Genomic DNA, 20,626 nt, shown 5'->3' on the forward strand with positions numbered 1-20,626 from the left:
GAAGTCTAGAACAAGAACCATGCCAAAGTACTAACTGTTTCTTAACCTGGAATCCAAACTTAACTCTATGCTTTAAACACAGTTAGTAGTGCTAGCCTTGCAAATGCTGGGGGACCTACCAATACTTAGTTCATTTACCTACAGGCCTCCATAGAAGTATTGCTAAGTGAGATTCCATAACTAGAGGGCAAGGCAACCTGAGTTCCCCTATAATAGGTGTGAAATCATATAAAACTCCAAGCCCAGGTGAACAAGGAAACCACAAAAGGAAATCTAAATAAGTTAGAGGGGGCTCACTGTATTTTTTTTTTTTTTTTTTTTGAGATGGAGTCTCACTCTGTCGCCCAGGATGGAGCGCAATGGCGAGATCTCAGCTCACTGCAAACTCCACCTCGCGAGTTCAAGCAATTCTCCTGCCTCAGCCTCCCAAGTAGTTGGGATTACAGGCACCCACCACCATGCCTGGCTGATTTTAGAATTTTTAGTAGAGACAGAGTTTCGCCATGTTGGTCAGGCTGGTCTTGAACTCCTGACCTCAGGTGATCTGCCTGCCTCAGCCTCCAAAAGTGATGGGATTACAGGCATGAGCCACCACGCCTGGCCCCTTTTTTCTGATTTCTAATCACACAAATAATTCACTATTTTATGTTACAGTCACTTAACTGGCGAAAAGGATGAAGGAAGCCCCACTCGTTAATAGGCAACTGACTTACATAAAATAAGATCACACAATTACTGAAAACTGTGACACTACACTTAAGGCTTGAGCTGGGGGGAAATAATCAACAACCACATATTGAGAGTCTAGAGTATGCCAGGTACTATCCCAGGAATTAAGACATAACCCTGCTCTCCAGGAGTATACAATGTGGTAGAGGAATAAAGACAGGTGGCATCTGTGGAATGTGAAGGTATCAGGCTTTGGAGGCAAGAGAGACTCTATCGTTGAATAATCAGGAAAGGATTCATGATTGTGAATGCTCTAATGAGGGGAACAAGGCTGTGCTTAAAATGTATTTTCTATCTCTTTCTCATAGGCCCACAACAGAAACCTGCTCTCCATAGATTTTGATCATATAACCCGCACAGGAAAGATCTATGATGATCATCGAAAATTCACCCTTCGAATTCTCTATGACCAGACTGGGCGACCCATTCTGTGGTCTCCCGTAAGCAGATATAATGAAGTGAACATCACATATTCGCCTTCGGGATTGGTGACATTTATTCAAAGAGGGACGTGGAATGAAAAAATGGAATATGACCAGAGTGGAAAAATTATTTCAAGAACTTGGGCTGATGGGAAAATTTGGAGCTATACCTACTTAGAAAAAGTAAGTACATAGGGGAAAAAGACAAGTTTCAAGTTTCTGAATGAGACTATGGAAAATGGCCCTAATTGTCCATCTTGGTGAGGATCTGCAGGAGAGAAGTCTGTGTTCTGGCTGTTCTGTTCTGTAGAAGTGACAAAAAGATGTTGAAGTTATAAGGATGAACTGTTTTTCAGCTGCAAACTTTCCCCAGTCCCACACTCTGCCGAGTACTCTTTCAGACTAAAGTCAGAATAATGGCTTAGCTTTCTCCTCATTTGAACATCTTTGTTCATGCTTTTGAAAAGGTATCTTTATTATTATGAAAGCTCATACCGAGGGAAAAATAGCTAGAAAATTATAAAATTGTGTTAATGTACTCAGCTCTGGGAAAGGGCCTTTTACCCAGAGGATAAGCAATTCTAATTTTGTTAGGATAGTCAGTGAAATTTTAGTTGTATACATTTGAAAACTAATTTCCAAAAGTAATCAGGCTGCGGGAATGGTGGTAGTGGGGCCTCATTGGTAATACTCTTTTGTGTATAGTGAGTCTACAATAGCATTCATAATGGTAGCTTGTGGCCTATGTCTGGGAATAATAGAAAAAGATTTTAATCCCACTACAGGAACCATTTGTCAAACATCAGTCCCTACAGAGCAAAATAGTTTCTGGCCAGATTGGTACCAGAGGACAATAAGAGTAATTGATCTCTATCTCACTGCCTAATCTCATAAGATAGCGCCTCTTGTTTCCCAAATCTATTCTTTCAACAAATTTAGGAATTTATCAGTCCCAAATTAATTTCTACAAAAATTGAAAAATGCCTTCCCTTGAGGATTCAAGAGTAATCAGTACAAGGTAGCTTCTAGACGTTCTTAGAAAAGTCGTAGGAGCTCAGAGTTCACATGGCAAATTTTCCTATTGGTACCAAATAATGCCAAACTTTTCTGATACACCCTCCCCAAAGTTAAATAAAAATAGTGTGACAGTGGTTATATGTCATTATACAACTATGTTACTAGTTCTCTGAGTTTGTTGCTGGAGAATTTACCAAGTTGGAAATGCCTGAAGATAAAGCAGAGTTCACTTGGAAGCCAGGGCAAAAGAAAGGAGTCCTTTGCTGAATTCACCTCGTGTCCCTTTCTGCTAAAAATATTTATCAGATCTATAATCCATCTTCCACACTAGCAAAATCTGAATCTTATAGAGCAGGTATTTCGTCTTTTGAATTTTGATAACATTCAAAATTATTCAAAATTCAAAATTCAGAACAACATTCGAAAGTCAGAATAATTGGCAAAATCCTATGACTAGCGTCTACAGAGTGCCGAGCCTGTTGTAACATTAACTGAATCCAAATATTTGGTGGTATGTGTGCATAGGCAAAGTATTAAGGTGTATACTGATGACCTTCATATGAAAAAAAAAAGATGCTACTGATCATTAACAGAATATTGGCTGAGTTAGTTTTCCAGAAAGGAAGACAGGTTTGCACCAACCTTTCCACAGGTCCTTCATGTGACCAGTTAAGTAGCTAGCACTCCTTAGAAGCATGCATGGGTTTGCACTCATCACTCCAGCCTCATTAGCACCAGAGTCCGACCAACTGAACTAATTGCCTACAGACAGTCACATCTAGGTCTCATAAGACGTTCCTTTAGGCTATCTACACAATAACATAAGAGCCTTTTGAAAACTTAAATTTCATCCCTGTGTGAAGTTATTTAGCCTCTTCTCTGACACCAATGAGGAGATTTTATTGTTTCTCTTTTCTGAATTCACTGATTATTCCATCAAATTTACTTAAGCAAAGAATCATGTGAAGCAAACTTCACAAGTTCTCTTTGCTACAGAAATGTAGTTGGCAATAATTGTTAAGCAAACAAACAAAAACCTTGGTGAGATGGCCAGTGTCTGCAGTGGACAGAAATAAGACCTTCCTCACCCAGAATAAGGTAACAAGACAAGTCCCGGTGACTTCCTGACCAGTGAGACACACCAGCTTACTTGTACCTTTGAGCTCACTTTTGTTCCTTTCTTGATTTTATATTTAATTTGTTCTCTAATTAAAAGGGTAGCTACTGATTTAAGCAATGCTGTTATATAAAACTCAGAACCTACAAACACATAATTATGGAATGGTTCTTTACTTTCCAAAAATCATTTATCATAATATTGATTTTATTAACATTATTATTACCAGTAATCATAACTAATTTGCTAGATATAATAATTTAATGAAATAACTTTATATAAAGCACCCAAGTAGAGATGCTAGCTAGCACTAACTGCTACTTGTAGGTAAATCAAAACAGGAAAGAGAAGAAGAAAGGAAGGGAGGGAAAAGAAGGAAGGAAAGAAGGAAGGAAGGAAGGGAGGGAGGGAGGGAGGGAGGAAGGAAAGAAGGAAGGAAAGAAGGAAAGGAAGGAAGGGAGGGAGGGAGGGAGGAAGGAAGGAAGGAAAGAAGGAAGGAAAGAAGGAAGGAAGGGAGGGAGGGAGGGAGGAAGGAAGGAAGGAAAGAAGGAAGGAAAGAAGGAAGGAAGGAAGGGAGGGAGGGAGGGAGGAAGGAAGGAAAGAAGGAAGGAAGGGAGGGAGGGAGGAAGGAAGGAAGGAAGGGAGGGAGGGAGGGACGGAGGGAGGGAGGAAGGAAGGAAGGAAGGAAAGAAGGAAGGAAAGAAGGAAGGAAGGAAATTAAAGCATCTTTGAAATTGTGATTCAATTTCAAATGGGGAAAAGTGAAAGAACATTGAATTTACCAAAATCCCATTAATATGTAACTTTTTCAGTGACTTGAGGTTTTCTATCTCCTTGTGTTCTTTCCAGTCCTCTCTTTAATATGGCCTTTGTGACACATTCTTTCACTATGACAGGGGCAGAGCAGGCACAAAGAGGCTGGTTCTCATAGTATATTTTAAACTAAGAATTCTCAAACTTTAAAATGGATTTCTCTTTTTATACTCTGAAATACTAACCCTGTGAATTTGCTTGCCATACCTATGTCACGATGTATTAAAAAACAGCGGCAGATTTTTCACCTTAACATGCAGAAATGCTGTAAAAATAGTTTGACTTCCTCTAGAGTAAGTGAAAGTTATGCATATCATTTTCATGCACAACGGTTTGTAGCCATTAGGAGGAAAATAATTATTTGGGTAATGGCTGTGGTTGCTTAATGATCTCTTCCCTATTAAAAAAATCAATTATTGTTTCTTAAATTTTCTCTATGTGGTCATTAATTCTCTGTCTTGATTTATGAGACTTCTCTGAGTTAATTATATTCTGAAGACTTGTGGGCCAAAATTTTGTATTACAGTAAATGTAAATCTTTCAGTTTCCTAAAATAATTCTTATGAACTTCATTTTTAAAATGCATTTAAATATATTTCATAATCATTTAATAAGATACTTTAGCCTTATACATTTGCAGCAATTGCCTCTTTGGGGCTTTTTCAGAGGCTACATAGAGGGACAGGAATGATGACTTTGGCTTCAGCTTTCAGGTGGCCCCACATTGCCATCTGGTGGTCATGCAAATGCTTTAACTTTTCAAATTTCTGCTCTCATTTCTAGTCTCATTCAAATAAGCATACAGCCATGATTGCTGTTGCTGTTGTTGTTTTTACAATTATTTCTTTTAGAACCTCACAATCAATTAAAAGAATAAAAGTCTCCCACTCTGTTATCTGGACTAATAAGAAATGACCTTTTATCCTATAGCAGTACTGTGGACATTGGATAGATTGATAAGCATTGTTTTTGAACAAATTGATAATAATGCCCACCCAAAGTGAAAAAGCAGCCAAATGAGCTAAATGGTATTTTGGCAAAATAACAGTTACATTCATTTGATTTCTAATCACATCATGCACATTCTTGCCATTGGCAGGAAGCTTTAAATCAGACCAAGAGCTTTTGAGACAGCTCAGTATCAGCACCACCTAGGAACAAGGTTCAGGCAGTGGTTTACTGCAGGTTGCAGGATGAGAGTAGAGGAGAGAATAATAATGACGTGCCATAGGCCAAGCGCGTTGGCTCACGCCTGTAATCCCAGCATTTTGGGACGCCAAGGCGAGTGGATCACAAGGTCAAGAGATCGAGACCATCCTGGCCAACATGGTAAAACCCTGTCACTACTAAAAATACAAAAAATAGCTGGGCATGGTGGCATGTGCCTGTAGTCCCAGCTACTTGAGAGGCTGAGGCAGGAGAATTGCCTGAACCCGGAAGGCAGAGGTTGCAGTGAGCCAAGATCGCGCCACTGCACTCCAGCCTGGCGACTGAGCGAGACTCTGTCTCAAAAATAAAAAATAAAGAAAAATAATGACATACCATAAATACTTGGAAAGAGTGGTACAGTGACTGGAAAAGGCATGGCTCAGGCAGGCTGGTACTAGATAATGTGTGGAGGCCATATGGTGATTGTCCCTGGCCCATGTCACAGGTGACAGATGTCATTTGCTCATGGCAAGTTGACAGAAGAGAGTGGAAAGGAGCTGAGAAATGTGACTTTCAGTACAGAGATAATGCAAAAGCTTTTCCACAATTCCTGTATAAAGCCTTTCCACCTCTGGCCCCTGCCACCTGCTGCCCCATTCATAGGAAAATTTCTTGCTGATTCTATTGAATTCTGCCTTGGTCCAAGGAGGCAGTTCTCCCTAATGTCTCCAAGCCCATTCAGGATTTCCAAGTTTCCTTCCTTTTGTTCAGGAGGTTTTCAGAAGTCACAACGGTGGAACTGTAGGCTGTGGCAAGCTGCAGGCTGCCCACAAGTGATGAGTTGACAGGATTTCTGCACTCACCTCTGGCTCTCCAGGCATCATGTTGGTGGAAAAGAAAGAATGAACAAACAAGCAAATAACCACTGACTTTGACTTCATGGTACTGAGAGGCAATTCAAAAATCAATAATTCCCAGAAGGGTAGGGAGGATATGTAGTTTCAGAAAGCACATTCAATATTAGAATGTAATGTCATATTCAGAAGATATAAATGTACATTACATACTTTTATGTAACTCACATTCATATTTATATAATTTGTGCTTAGAAAATGAAAATATACCTATTGTTTTCATAACACAAACTTTAATAAATAACCCTCAACTAAATCCCTTTGCTTGAAAAGGTAATTTTCAAGTGGAGAGGGATAAAGCTCCCCTAGGGAGTCATATCAGAATTTCCAGGAGTGAGTAATTTTTATTAAAAGCTGAGATGTACATGTCAGTCAATTAGAGTCCTCCCTAAAGCAGTGCTCCTTTTATGTCTATATTTAGAATTAAAATAAGACAATCAATATTTATGAACCATCTATTACCTACTAAGCATTATACTTCAACAAACAGTTTCTGAAATACAGATCAGTTTGGGGGAGAGGGGTTGCATAACCAGAGAATTATTCAATTTTAACGAAATGTTTCCCTGATATTAAAACACAAATTGAAATGTGAAGTTAAAACATCAATTGCAAAACAATAATAATACCATAATAATATTTTATGCACAATTTTTAGGAATACATCTACTACATGAAATCAATCAATACCTTATGGTAACTATAAATCAATTTGTGAAATGCCCTGCTATCCATTTACCTTCCTCTGAAACAAATGCACATTGAAGCAACAATACCCTTTCTAAAATATCAACTTGACAGTTTCTCCCAGCTTGCAAGTGCCCTCTTGCAACCGTCCTTTAACTTGCTTAAAAGCCTTCAAGGGTGCCAGATGCAATGGCACACACTGGTCGTCAGGAGGCTGAGACAGGAGGATAGCTTGAGCTTGGGAGTTCAAGGCTACAGTGAGCTATGACTACACCACTGCACTCCATCCAGCCTGGGCAACACAGTGAGACCCTGGCTCTAAAAAATGAAATAAAATAGAAACCTTTCAATGGCTCCCTGTTGCCAACATGCTTAAATCCAAACTTCTTAGTGTAGCTTAGAAAGCCTAGCATGATCTGGACTTAGCCTACGTAGCTGACGTCATCTCCTGCCATTCCCACCACCCTCAACATACTCAAGCTCTAGCCACACAAAATTTCCCTCATTCTCTGAAAATAGTCATGTTCCTTTTCATATCCAGACCCTCACAAGGCTGTGCTCTCTGCCAATACTCTTTTCCTATGCCTGCCTCAGGCCCCCTGACTTCACCTGTACAATCCCTAGGCATTCTTTTTTTTTTTTTTTTGAGACGGATCCTTGCTCAACAGAGCAGCCTGTTGCCCAGGCTGGAGTGCAGTAGCACAATCTCAGCTCACTGCAACCTCCACCTCCCAGGTTCAAGCGATTCTCCTGCCTCACCCTCCTGAGTACCTCGGGCTACAGGCGTGTGCCACCACGCCTGGCTAATTTTTGAATTTTTAGTAGAGACAGGGTTTCACCATATTGGCCAGGCTGGTCTCGAGCTCCTGACCTCATGATCCACCTGCCTCAGCCTCCGAAAGTGCTGGCATTACAGGCGTGAACCACCACACCCAGCCGGCATTCTTTATGTCTCAACTCAGATGCCACTTTATCCAAGACTTCTGCCTTCTTTGGTCTCTCAAATCTGAGTTAGCTGGTCTTCCATTGCCTTCCAGAAGCTCTCTGTACCTCCCCTGTCATAGCACATTTCACACTATATTGTAATTGCTTGGTCACTTGTCTTTCTCCTCCATTAAAACTGTGAGTTTCATGAAGATAGACTACCACTATTGTGCAGTACCGTATCCACTAGGGTTTGCCACAGTGTCTGGCATACAGTAAGTGCTTAATTTGTGTTGAATGGATGAATGTGTATTTTCTTTAATCGCTTCAACTTTAGTTGTCCATAATATGCTCTTCTGCCTTTGTCTCGTTTCAGTCTGTGATGCTTCTCTTACATAGCCAGCGGCGTTACATCTTTGAGTATGACCAACCAGATTGTCTGCTCTCAGTCACCATGCCTAGCATGGTGCGTCACAGCTTACAAACCATGCTTTCAGTGGGCTACTACCGGAACATCTATACCCCACCAGACAGTAGCACTTCTTTTATCCAAGACTATAGTCGAGATGGCCGATTGCTACAGACCCTGCATCTGGGGACAGGGCGCAGAGTCTTATACAAGTACACCAAGCAAGCAAGGCTTTCTGAGATTCTCTATGATACCACTCAGGTCACATTGACATATGAAGAGTCTTCTGGAGTGATTAAGACAATACACCTGATGCATGATGGATTCATCTGCACAATCAGATACAGGCAAACAGGTTTGTTGTGAAAGAGTGGTGATGTGTACAGTGACATCACTATTAATGACATTTTTGCTGACCACAGTGAGAGATAGAAGCACTTTCAACTCAACTTTCGCTTTACTTATCAAATTCTCTGATATTGAAAATTTAAAGCATGTTATAGTCTGATGAAAGCTGATTTCTTAAAAACATGTAGCACATTTCTTTCTTTCGGCTCTCAAGTAATTTGAAATCTAAGTGCCTAGTGTAACTGTATACCCATTCCTGCTCAGCACTAAATCTTCTCAAAGATGAAACTGCAAGATATAAGTCTCACTGAAACTAGCTCAAGCCCTGTGTAAACTTTATAAGCCACAGTTGATGACAAAATATCTTCACAAGTCAGAACTTTCTAATGTATTTCACCCTTTGGGTTTATAGAATGCCCAAATCCAGTTACTTTAATGCTGGACTTTGTCAAAACCTGACCCTCTGACTTTGTAGCAAAGGTTAAATGAAATGAAAGCATTTTTGTCAGTGATTATAGTAAGAAAACATGTTCATAATATCAGCTTCATCACCCTAGGCTACTGGATGTGTTATTACTTCTGTAGTTTCTATAATTAAAATTTTCTATATACAGTATTCTAATTTTTTTATATTTGAAGATTACCACTATGAGAATATATATCTATGAGATAATATGCCCAGGAATTTTGTATCAGAGATCAATCTCTCATATTTTATTATGAATATAAATGCACCAGTACTAAATAAAATAACACTAGACCTTTCTGACTCTTCCACATTGATCGCCTAGCTTCTTATTGTTTTGTTTTGGTTCCTACAGGACCTCTTATTGGACGCCAGATTTTCAGATTCAGTGAAGAAGGTCTTGTGAATGCACGTTTTGACTACAGCTACAACAATTTCCGCGTCACCAGCATGCAAGCTGTAATCAATGAAACCCCTTTGCCTATAGATCTGTACCGATATGTTGATGTCTCTGGCAGAACAGAGCAGTTTGGAAAATTCAGTGTAATTAATTATGATTTAAATCAAGTCATAACTACTACAGTAATGAAACACACCAAAATCTTCAGTGCCAATGGACAAGTCATTGAAGTCCAATATGAAATCCTAAAGGCAATTGCCTACTGGATGACTATTCAATATGATAATGTGGGCCGCATGGTAATCTGTGACATAAGGGTAGGAGTAGATGCCAATATAACAAGGTACTTCTATGAATACGATGCTGATGGACAACTGCAGACTGTTTCTGTAAATGACAAAACCCAGTGGCGTTATAGTTACGACCTGAATGGAAACATCAACCTCTTAAGCCATGGGAATAGTGCTCGTCTTACTCCTCTCCGATATGACCTCCGAGACCGCATTACCAGATTAGGAGAAATTCAGTATAAAATGGATGAAGATGGCTTTCTCAGGCAGAGGGGAAATGATGTTTTTGAATATAATTCTAATGGCCTGCTGCAGAAAGCCTACAATAAGGCTTCTGGCTGGACTGTGCAGTATTACTATGATGGGCTTGGGCGACGCGTTGCGAGTAAGTCCAGCCTAGGGCAGCACCTTCAGTTCTTTTATGCAGACCTTGCCAACCCCATAAGAGTTACTCATTTGTACAACCACACAAGCTCGGAGATTACATCTCTGTATTATGATCTCCAAGGTCACCTTATTGCCATGGAGTTAAGCAGTGGTGAAGAATATTACGTAGCCTGTGATAATACAGGTACCCCACTAGCTGTGTTCAGCAGCCGAGGCCAGGTCATAAAGGAGATGCTATACACACCTTATGGCGATATCTATCATGACACTTACCCCGACTTTCAGGTCATTATTGGTTTTCATGGAGGACTCTATGATTTCCTTACTAAATTAGTGCACCTGAGGCAAAGGGATTATGATGTTGTCGCTGGCAGATGGACAACGCCTAATCATCACGTATGGAAACAGTTGAACCTCCTTCCTAAACCATTCAACCTCTACTCCTTTGAAAATAACTACCCAGTTGGCAAAATTCAAGACGTTGCAAAGTATACCACAGGTACTTAAACTATGTAAAACTTTAAGCTAAACGAGTAACTCAGTGCTGTTGATTTTATCACAGAATCTCAGTGCCTTGGTAAATATGCTTCCTCTTCCTGACAGTTAGCCCACAAGCTATTGTGCATTTGCTGTCTTCCTTAGTTTTCTGGAGTGAGCAAAATGTGCATGTTAACATAAAATATAATGCTTTTACATCCTAGTACATTTGTTTAGCTATCTGTTTCTGTTTTACTCTTAAAAGCTTATATGAATAATTTCATAAAAGAAAAATTCAGGATTCTGTTTCCTCATATAAATCCAATATGATGGTCCCTGTGGCCTTAGTACATTAGGAATTTCAATGTAGTAAGCTGAGCTTATATCCAGGATTATCCACAAGTCAAAACTTTTCCCTATAGAGAGAGGATCATGTGTTTTAGAGTGGGTCATATAAAGGGGAGTTTTAGGCCAGGTGCAGTGACTCACACCTGTAATCCCAGCTTTGGGAGGCTGAGGCAGGCAGATCACTTGAGGCCAGGAGTTGGAGACCAGCCCGGCCAACATGGTGAAATCCCGTCTCTACTAAATATACAAAAATTAGCACGTGCCTATAATCCCAGCTTCTCAGGAGGCTGAGGCAAGAGAATCACTTGAACCCAGGAGATGGAGGTTGCAGTGAGCCAAGATTGCGCCACTGCACTCCAGCCTGGGCAATAGAGTGAGACTATGTCTCAAAAATAAATAAATGAATAAATAAATAGGAGTTTTATTCCTAACTTCCTATTGCCCTAACAGTTTGAAGGCAGGAGAGGTATCATCTTTCAAGTTTTCAAGAAAGATTGTAAAGTATGGGATTTTTCATTGTTTTTAATATTGTGTCTCACAGACATCAGAAGTTGGTTGGAGCTCTTTGGTTTCCAGTTACACAATGTACTACCTGGATTTCCCAAACCTGACTTAGAAAATTTAGAATTAACTTATGAGCTTCTACGGCTTCAGACAAAAACTCAAGAGTGGGATCCTGGAAAGGTTAGTAAAAGTTTTATCACCTCTATTTAGCTGAAACAACAGAAGAGCATTCAATACCTAGAAATTATATTTACTTGTATTTGCTTACTAATTTTTTAGTCTTTTTGAATATTCACTAAAATGTGCACAAGTAATGAGAAGGTGGGAAAAAAAGTTCCATGAGAAAAAGATAGAGAATTGAGCTTTGGGGGAAAAAAGATTAGCAGATTATTTGATGACTGCCGCAATAGGTAAATAAGAGGAAAGAGGAACTGAACTTTTAAAATTCTGAAATGGGCTACCAAGAGCAGTTATGGATTCTACCTAGAGAAAATTGTTCGGTAAGAGACATGAAAACATCAGATTTCCAATTGTAGGATAATTTAGGGATGAAGTCTTAAGAGCATGGGAACAACAGAATAAAATTACTCTGATAAAGAAAAAATATATAAGCACAATGAAGCAAAAATAATATTACAAGGGTAAAGTTTCGGGAAAAAATAGGAACATGAAAACATTTAAGATTTAGCCAATGATTTCATCAGAAGCATGAGGTGCAAATGAAAATACGGAGCTTTTTCTTTCAACTGAAAGAAATGTGAATATCTGTGTTTGCAAAAACAAAATGGGCTTAATAGAATAAAACTGAAATTTGGGAGTGAGACCTTGAAATTTAAGTCCAAAAAATTCTAAGGGACAGGAAGTTCTAGATAGGTCTTATAAATTCATCCATTTTTATAAAGATATAAATGCTTTTTGTAATTAAAAGTCCTTCTAAAAAATTAGCAAAATGTTGAAAATTACTGAAGCTTTGTAATGGATACTTGGAGGTTCGTTAGTCTTTTCTCTTTATTTCTTAGTATGTTTGAAAATTGCCAAAATAAAAAGGTTTTTTAAGTCCATGTAAAAAGATCTGTGAATTTCTGGCTGATTTGCCATCGTTAATTATAAGGTCTTAAGCTCTTTAAAGCAGGAACTATGCCTTATGCATTTCTTTGGGCCTCACTGTGCATAAGCATTACTCTACATGTAGTAATAACATCTAGTCAGTGTGATTGAAATCAGTGAAAATAAAATGTGTTTTGGAAGAGCTGGACCCACTTAAAGTGCCCTCTAGCTCTGCAATTCTGTGATTTCAAGTTTGAACATATTTCCTTATGCTTAACTCCACCGAGATATAAGAATGCTAGGCAGTTGCCTATTAGTCTTTTCCAAATCTCTGATGAAGAGATTCCAAATTTGGCTTATTTTTAAATCACTCACTGACAAATTAAAGAGAGAAGGAAGCAACCTTGCAAGCCTGTCCTTTCCACAGTCACCAAGTATCCGACAGATGTCTAACCCCATGCTGCATCTGCTCTGTGCCTCTCTTTCCTAGACTATCCTGGGCATTCAGTGTGAACTCCAGAAACAGCTCAGGAATTTCATTTCCTTGGACCAACTTCCTATGACTCCCCGATACAATGATGGACGGTGCCTTGAAGGAGGGAAGCAACCTAGGTTTGCTGCTGTCCCTTCTGTTTTTGGAAAAGGTATAAAATTTGCCATCAAGGATGGCATAGTAACAGCTGATATTATAGGAGTAGCCAATGAAGATAGCAGGCGGCTTGCTGCCATTCTTAATAATGCCCATTACCTGGAAAACCTACATTTTACCATAGAGGGGAGGGACACTCACTACTTCATTAAGCTTGGGTCTCTGGAGGAAGACCTGGTGCTCATCGGTAACACTGGGGGGAGGCGGATTCTGGAGAATGGTGTCAATGTCACTGTGTCCCAGATGACTTCTGTGTTGAATGGAAGGACTAGACGGTTTGCAGATATTCAGCTCCAGCACGGAGCACTGTGCTTCAACATCCGGTATGGGACAACTGTCGAAGAGGAAAAGAATCACGTGTTGGAGATTGCCAGACAGCGTGCCGTGGCCCAGGCCTGGACTAAGGAACAAAGAAGGCTGCAAGAGGGGGAAGAGGGGATTAGGGCATGGACAGAGGGGGAAAAGCAGCAGCTTTTGAGCACTGGGCGGGTACAAGGTTACGATGGGTATTTTGTTTTGTCTGTTGAGCAGTATTTAGAACTTTCTGACAGTGCCAACAATATTCACTTTATGAGACAGAGCGAAATAGGCAGGAGGTAACAAAAAAAATCTCTGCCTTTGCGTCACCAAAGACTGCCTGTTTTTAAAACATAAAATGGTTTATTGTATTGGTTTTCTAGATCAGAACTCTGTATATATAAATATGGAGGAAAAACATATCCAACTGCCTTTCAATGTGACGGAAGATGGTATTTTAATATTATTTGTTTAAACTCTTTAAGAAATGACAGAGATTTTTAGTTCTTGTGTGGCAGTATTCAAAATAACACAAGTAGAACTCAAACAGCTAAAAACAGTTTTCAGAAAGCACCACTTTCAATTTGCTGAGCCATGCATATGTTCCAATACCAGAAAGAACCCAAGGTTCTCTATCTCTATTGTGACAAGCAGTTTCATCCTTAACTGTTGGCAGGATTTGCGGGCTATTTGAAAAGGTGGTGCAATAGTATCTGAACCTTGCATTTCAAAAGACTGCCAGTCCTTTCACATTTTCCAGATCTGTTATAGGAAACGTAAAAACAGGTATAAAATGTCTTCAGCCACCATCTCCTAGAGTCAGGACCCAATTGCCCTTCCTCCCTGATTATTCCTCCTTGCTTGTTAAAGTAAATGCCATATTGTTGTGCTGTGTTTTGGCGTGTGGTGGCTGGGTTCTGTCTACCATGCTTCCCTGTGGGTGTGGTAACCAGACTGAATAGCCACTATTTGCTCGTGTATACATGATACCAAAGCAGCTGGCCAACGTGACCTCTCTCACACAACCTGTTTTGACTCAATTTTTTACTAAGTTGTCCAGCTGTATCAGTATCATGTAAACGTAGCTTTTATTAACCTGGGTAGGAATTTCTCATTTATATATAGGATGTGTTTTGGTCATAGTTTCACATTAGTGATTCAGTATCTGTACACTAACTCAACGGTTTTGTGCACATGAAAGGTAATTTACTTAAAAGTATGATTCTGGTACAAAAACAAAAAGAGGCTTTAGCAGGCATACACACCTGGGATGCCGATACATACATTAACTACTACTGCAGAAATTCATAAGAGCCAAAACCTTAAAAAAATAGACCTACCACTTCAGTGAAAGTACCAAAGGGAACACCAAACCAAACATCACAGCAGTTGCTGCCACATTGTTTCAGCCCACTTAGATTTATCTTTCAAATGTGCTATTCTGTATTGAACATCTCCCAGCCATATTCAGGAAATTGAATCAAGTGAATCCTTTCCAACCAAAAACATTTCAACTAATTACAGAGAGGCAGATTCATTTTTACTAAAATAATTTATATGCTTAGTTATTTTCATTCTCTGTCCCTACCCACTTATTTTTATGTAATCATCTCTACTGCCTAGGAAAATAACTATTTTCCAGGATGGGTTATTTGTTCTGCAATCATTTAAAATTTGGAGAAAGGTCAGGATTAGAGTTAATATCAGCCACAGTTTCTCAATCTCTAGGAATCCTGCAGTGAAAGAAGCCCCTTGGTGAGCTGGAAGATTTGTGCCCAGTGACAAAGAGACAGTTTGCAAAATGCTGTGTAATTGTAAGTTACCACAAATGAAAATACATGACAGCACAATGTGGCCGGTAGAAAATTCCTCTGAGCCAGCTTCTGCACTTTCATCACTGAGTCTGAACATTTGCTATGTCTGAAGGCAAATTTATGATGGGATGTTAGTTTGGATTCTTTCCAGCTGCTACCTAAATGCAGTGTGGGGTCATTGCCTTGCTTTGCAATGACAGTTTCTTTGAAAATATGCAAAGTCAGAACCTAAGCTCACATTAAGGTTTTTAAAGAGTCTGCCTCCTACTACACAAAGGGAAACAAGGGTAAGGAAATGACCCTGGCAAACAGTAGGGAAGGGTGTATTCAAACATTTCATTTTCAAAACCTTCAGGTTAGAATACCACTTACACATATACTCTGAGAGATAGAATTCATGATGAACTAATCTCTCTTTATAATTGGAAACACATCAACTTAAGATATTGCTAATCCACACTAGAATCATATTATTGGGTTTTTCCTGAATCAGGCCTGTGTTAATGGTACAGTATTTATTCAGAATGGAATTCTAAAATTACTAACAAACTTGTTGAAAATTTGAATACCTCCACACCAACCTAAAAATGGACCTTAAGTTCCTAGAACCTCTGATGTTCTTTTAAATTAATGGAAAAATAATTTGTGAACTGTATATAGAGAGTGCATTCATAAATGTGATTATGTATTTTATCACGAATCCAAAATGTCAATATTAGAGTCTATTTTGCTTATATTTTAAGCGATTATACTTTTTTGCAATTCACTGATGATGTATCATTTTCAAACTGCTTTAAATATCCATTAGAAAAAATATTTGAAGCTTTTACTTAATAGTGATTACCTTGAACTGTGCATTTCTAGTTTGTAATACATATTTAGTTGGTTTGTGCCTTTAGTTTCTTAAAGTTACATTTGTATTATATTCAGGAAATGCACTTTTTATTACTTACAGCTGTGGTTTTAATGCTGCCTTGAACTATTACTATTCTTTTTACAACTCCTAAAGTTTGAGGAAGGAAAGAAAAAAAAACACAAAAGGTTAGCACTGATGAGTAGTAAATCGAAGAGAAACATTTTGGCATTTCTTAATAAGAACATGGAGGTGTTGAATATAACACTTCCTATTCAGCTGAATAGAAAGAATGCCTTCATTGACTTGTAGTTCTGAAGTTTAATGAAAGAACAATTCATTTGCATTTCTGATGAACGTGAAAGCATTTTTTAGAGAAACATACGAATTTCTCATACCCAGCAGACAGGTGGCTGACACGGCACAGCCACACACCATTCGAGTAAGTTAAAGTGAGAGCACAGTAGTTGGACTCTCCAATGAAGAACATTCTGGGCTGGAGGCAGGGAATACTCCATGGTTGTTTCTTTTTTTCCTAGTTAAACCCATTTTGTTTGTGCTTTTCTGTTTTGTTTTGTTTTCACTCTTGCACTACAGTCTAGAGATCCAAATGAACTGAAAAGTTCAAAGTTTAACACATTTAAATATGTTTATTTTTAGTTGTTATTCTAATCGTTATTGATTAGAAGCATGACTCCTGAAGGAAAGGGAAATAAATCTCAATTCATACTAACTTTCAACAAAACACTTATCATATAAATAAGTGTATGTTTTATTTTTTAACCCAACAAAATAATATATAAAATAAGTATGTCCTTTACTGTCAATTTATCTAGAAGATCTATAATATATAGACTACATATATATAATATATACAACATAGCCAAATGTATGAAAACTTGACAATGTATAATTTGGAATTCACATGCTACCTATGTAGAGAGGTATGAAAATAAGTTATAATTTTCATGAGACTTTTTCATCACTGTTGACACAGTTTCAAGCATTCCATCGTGTTATTTTGACTCTTTTTCTTCTTTCTTTCTTTAAATATATTTTTATAACTAGACCAGGCCCCACTATAATATCACCTAAGAGAGTCAGGGTGAAGTTTTTGCATTGATGAAGATGTGTTCATGTAAGGGTTATTGTAATGGAGATCAGTGGTAATGGAAGCAAAAGTACAGTAATGGAGTATTGAAAATTTTGGAGAGATTGGAGTGTATTATAGCTTGTGAAAAGACAAAAGGCTACAGATTGAATGCAACATTCTTGTTTTCTTGGAGAAATTCACATACACATAGCTGACCTGACTAGTACTTCAGCTCTTCCACAGCCTTCTATAAAGGTTCTTTCTTCTGCAAAGAAAACAAAAAAACAAAAAAAAGCGAAAAAATAAAAAAACAAAAAAAGCAAAGCAAAATTTAAAAATACAGAAAACAAGCAACAGAAAAGAATTCAACCATAAATAGTGACTATTATTTCAGTGTGTCCTTCATGTGAAAGCTATTAAGGACCAAATATACTACTGTCTGTAAGAAGAAATTACTTCCTAAACAGTAACTGAAAATACTTAGAGTTAAACTTGCTGTGGATTTTGTCTTGGCAGTTGTCATCTTACATTATTTGTCAAAGGAAATGTGTTTGGCAGTTAAAAATCTTTCCTTAGATTTAGTGGTGAACTTTAACCTCTTAAATAAATGTTAGTATATCAGATTGTGTCCTTGAAAAATATTTTACGTGTATGAATCATGACAACGTCTAAATCTTTACTATTCTTCTGGCAAAAGCATCAGTAAGAGAGAAGGCGAAAAAGAGAAGTATAGCCTTTATGTCAGAAAAGCATTCTTTTTAGCTGCTTACTTTCTCATGAAAAGTAAAGATGTTTACAGTGTATGCCAAGTTTTCAGTTTCTGTATAACAACAGTTAGAGGTTCTAATCATATTGAAAATTGTGTTATAATGGTCTGAGCCATGTTGCTAGGAAACAATAGGTTCCAATTTTGTATTCCTGCTCTCCTGTGCTGAAAAGTGACTGGATACTGTACAGGTTCATGTTCTCTGGCTGCAGTTAAATGGTCTTTTGCATTTTGCTCTGGCTTTCAGGCCAGAAGCATGCATTTTTCTACAAGAGCATCACAACAACATGCTGTAAATATTTAAAGTTAAACATTATGTGTTGATATTTGAAAGAAAAGTACTTTGAATATTTCATTTTTAAAAAATAAAATTGCAAATGAACAATGTGTCCCATTTATTCATGCGCCAAACTGCATTCTTAAGTCAGTCTGCTCACCTGAGATAGGAAAAGTGGCTCACTAACAGGGAACAATAAAACCACATCATCTTGAAAATGTAGGTACAGAAATCAAAAAGTCACTAATCCCAGGCAGACATCTCTTCATTTTTATTTTTCATACAAATAGGATCTGTGACACAAATGACTATTTAAAAAATAAAGAAGAGTAGCTGCTGCAAATCTAAATGCCTCTAGGCTATTACATTTAAAACGGCTTCGCTCTCCTTTTGGTGCCTTTCTCAGCAATAGAAAGAAAATAAAAAATTATAAAAAACAGGGTGGGAGACATACAGGAGTTCAGGGTGTCTAAATGCATTGGCAAAACATGAATGTTGGAGCGGCGGCCAGTGGAGAAGGGTGTCAGGGAGGGGAGGCAATCATGAGACACTAAAAAAAAAAATCCTCTGCAATTACAATTGCCATTTGGCACTTGTTTTCCACAAGAAGGCATTTACAAGTGACACTGGGAAATCTGGCCAACAGATCTTCAAAAATTCATCTTGGTACTAGTAGAGCACATATAGTCCAAATGGCCCATTACTGAAACTTACTGGAAATCCTGCAATTTACACCACTTCAAAATGCCCTGCTCCTTTTTTATGTGTATACACACACATGCACGCACTCACACACACACAAACACACACACAAACACGGTTAAAAGAATCATGGAGTAGAAGATAACCTTGATCATCTCAACACAACCCATCAGTAAAAAACAATGGGGGTAGGGGATTGTTAGTATCAATCATCTGGAATTTTTTTTCAAAATATGCATCTCACCTCACACTCAGGGTATTTTTTTAAAGGGCAGGAGCTCCTATAGAGAGAGAATTATTAAAGGAAATGGGAGATTTTTGCATATCCCTTCCCTATTCACCCTCCCTTTTAAAAATCTGTGAATATCAATAAATGTTATTTAAACATTCAGTAATATTACTACCTTAAATTTATACATATAATTACACACACACACACATATATATATATATACGTAAATTCTTGTACCTTAATAATCTTGTGAGGTTAGTACAACTTAATTATTCCTGCTTGGCAAATGCAAAAACAGTAACAGACTGACTTACCTAAGGTCACATGGATAATCAGTGACAAAGATGAAAAACAGTGGGAGTTGAACAATGAGAATACACGGAGACGACGAGGGGAACATCATACACCAGGACCTGTAGCGGGGTGGGTAAGGGGAAAGGGGAGGAAGAGTATTAGGACAAATACCTAATGCATGTGGGACTTAAAATGACAGGTTGATAGGTCCAGCAAACCACCATCGCACATACATACCTATGTAACAAATCTGCACATTCAGCACATGTATTCCAGAACTTAAAATAAAAATTTTTTAAAAATAAAAATAAAATAAAATGGCCCACCAGGTGACTTAAAAAAAAGGGGAAAAAAAAAAGTCAGGTCTCATGCATTCCTGCTTTTAATCTCTCTGTCCAATACTGAATGTGAAACGTAGTATCGCCTTTTATCATCTTGTGAGAAAACAGTTCTATTTCTGTGTGTATGTGTGCAGCCAAGATGTATATATATCTCAATTCCATATATGTTAACAGACTCTATCCAGACAGTTGGTCAGGCTTATTACATCTTCCTACATTAAAAAAATCTTCATTTAAGAACTAAATGACCTAATGATAAGAATTCAGCCTTTTACTACACGTTTAGCCAATGACCCCCAATTATGAAAATGTCCAAACTGGGTAATTTAACTTCCCCAATGGTTGTAAACTGCAAAATAACGGTATTGCATTTACTGCAAGAGAAAACATAGGTGTCAAAGTTGAATTTATAGCATCCTAACAGGAAGACCGGGCATCCTATAACCTTGAAATGCTCAAGGGCAAATGTGGGTTTTACTAGTAGTAGACTTTGGATTCTGAGCTTAACAAAGCGAGTCAAATAAAACATAAGCTGATGTTGAAACATTCTTAACATAGTTTAAAGCTGTTTCTCACATTTTAAATTCTGTGTCCATTCTACCCCAAAGAATATCTTAAATCTAGCCCTTTATTTATAGCAGAGGACTTAATCAGAGGCATTCTCTATAGACTTATTCTACCTGTGCACCAGCACAAAGTTTCCCTGACTGTAACAGCCAAACAGACAATTACCTAAGCTCGTCTCCCAACTGACCTTATCTCTTAAGAACAAATTTCAGAGGAAATGAATAAGTATTTGATAAGCTGTCATGTCCCTTTTGGGCTTGCTGACACACTTTTTTTTCCCCAAGAGAGCTGCG

General features: G+C 38.2%; 1 protein-coding gene across 1 annotated transcript in view; it reads left to right on the forward strand.

The window, feature by feature from the left end:
• Nucleotides 1-17,310, forward strand: part of TENM1 (teneurin transmembrane protein 1) — a 789,930-nt gene extending 772,620 nt beyond the window's left edge. Inside the window, exons 30-34 of the mRNA XM_012475269.3 lie at nucleotides 1,038-1,334; nucleotides 8,149-8,536; nucleotides 9,351-10,571; nucleotides 11,439-11,581; nucleotides 12,939-17,310. Of these exons, the coding sequence (XP_012330692.2) occupies nucleotides 1,038-1,334; nucleotides 8,149-8,536; nucleotides 9,351-10,571; nucleotides 11,439-11,581; nucleotides 12,939-13,697 (2,808 nt within the window). The 3' untranslated portion in view covers nucleotides 13,698-17,310. The remainder of the gene's footprint in view (nucleotides 1-1,037; nucleotides 1,335-8,148; nucleotides 8,537-9,350; nucleotides 10,572-11,438; nucleotides 11,582-12,938) is intronic.
• The last annotated feature ends 3,316 nt before the right edge of the window (nucleotides 17,311-20,626 follow it).

This window comes from Aotus nancymaae, unplaced genomic scaffold, assembly GCF_030222135.1.
Source record: "Aotus nancymaae isolate 86718 unplaced genomic scaffold, 86718_ANA_hifiasm-v0.15.2.pri h1tg000004l, whole genome shotgun sequence".
NCBI lineage: Eukaryota > Metazoa > Chordata > Mammalia > Primates > Aotidae > Aotus > Aotus nancymaae.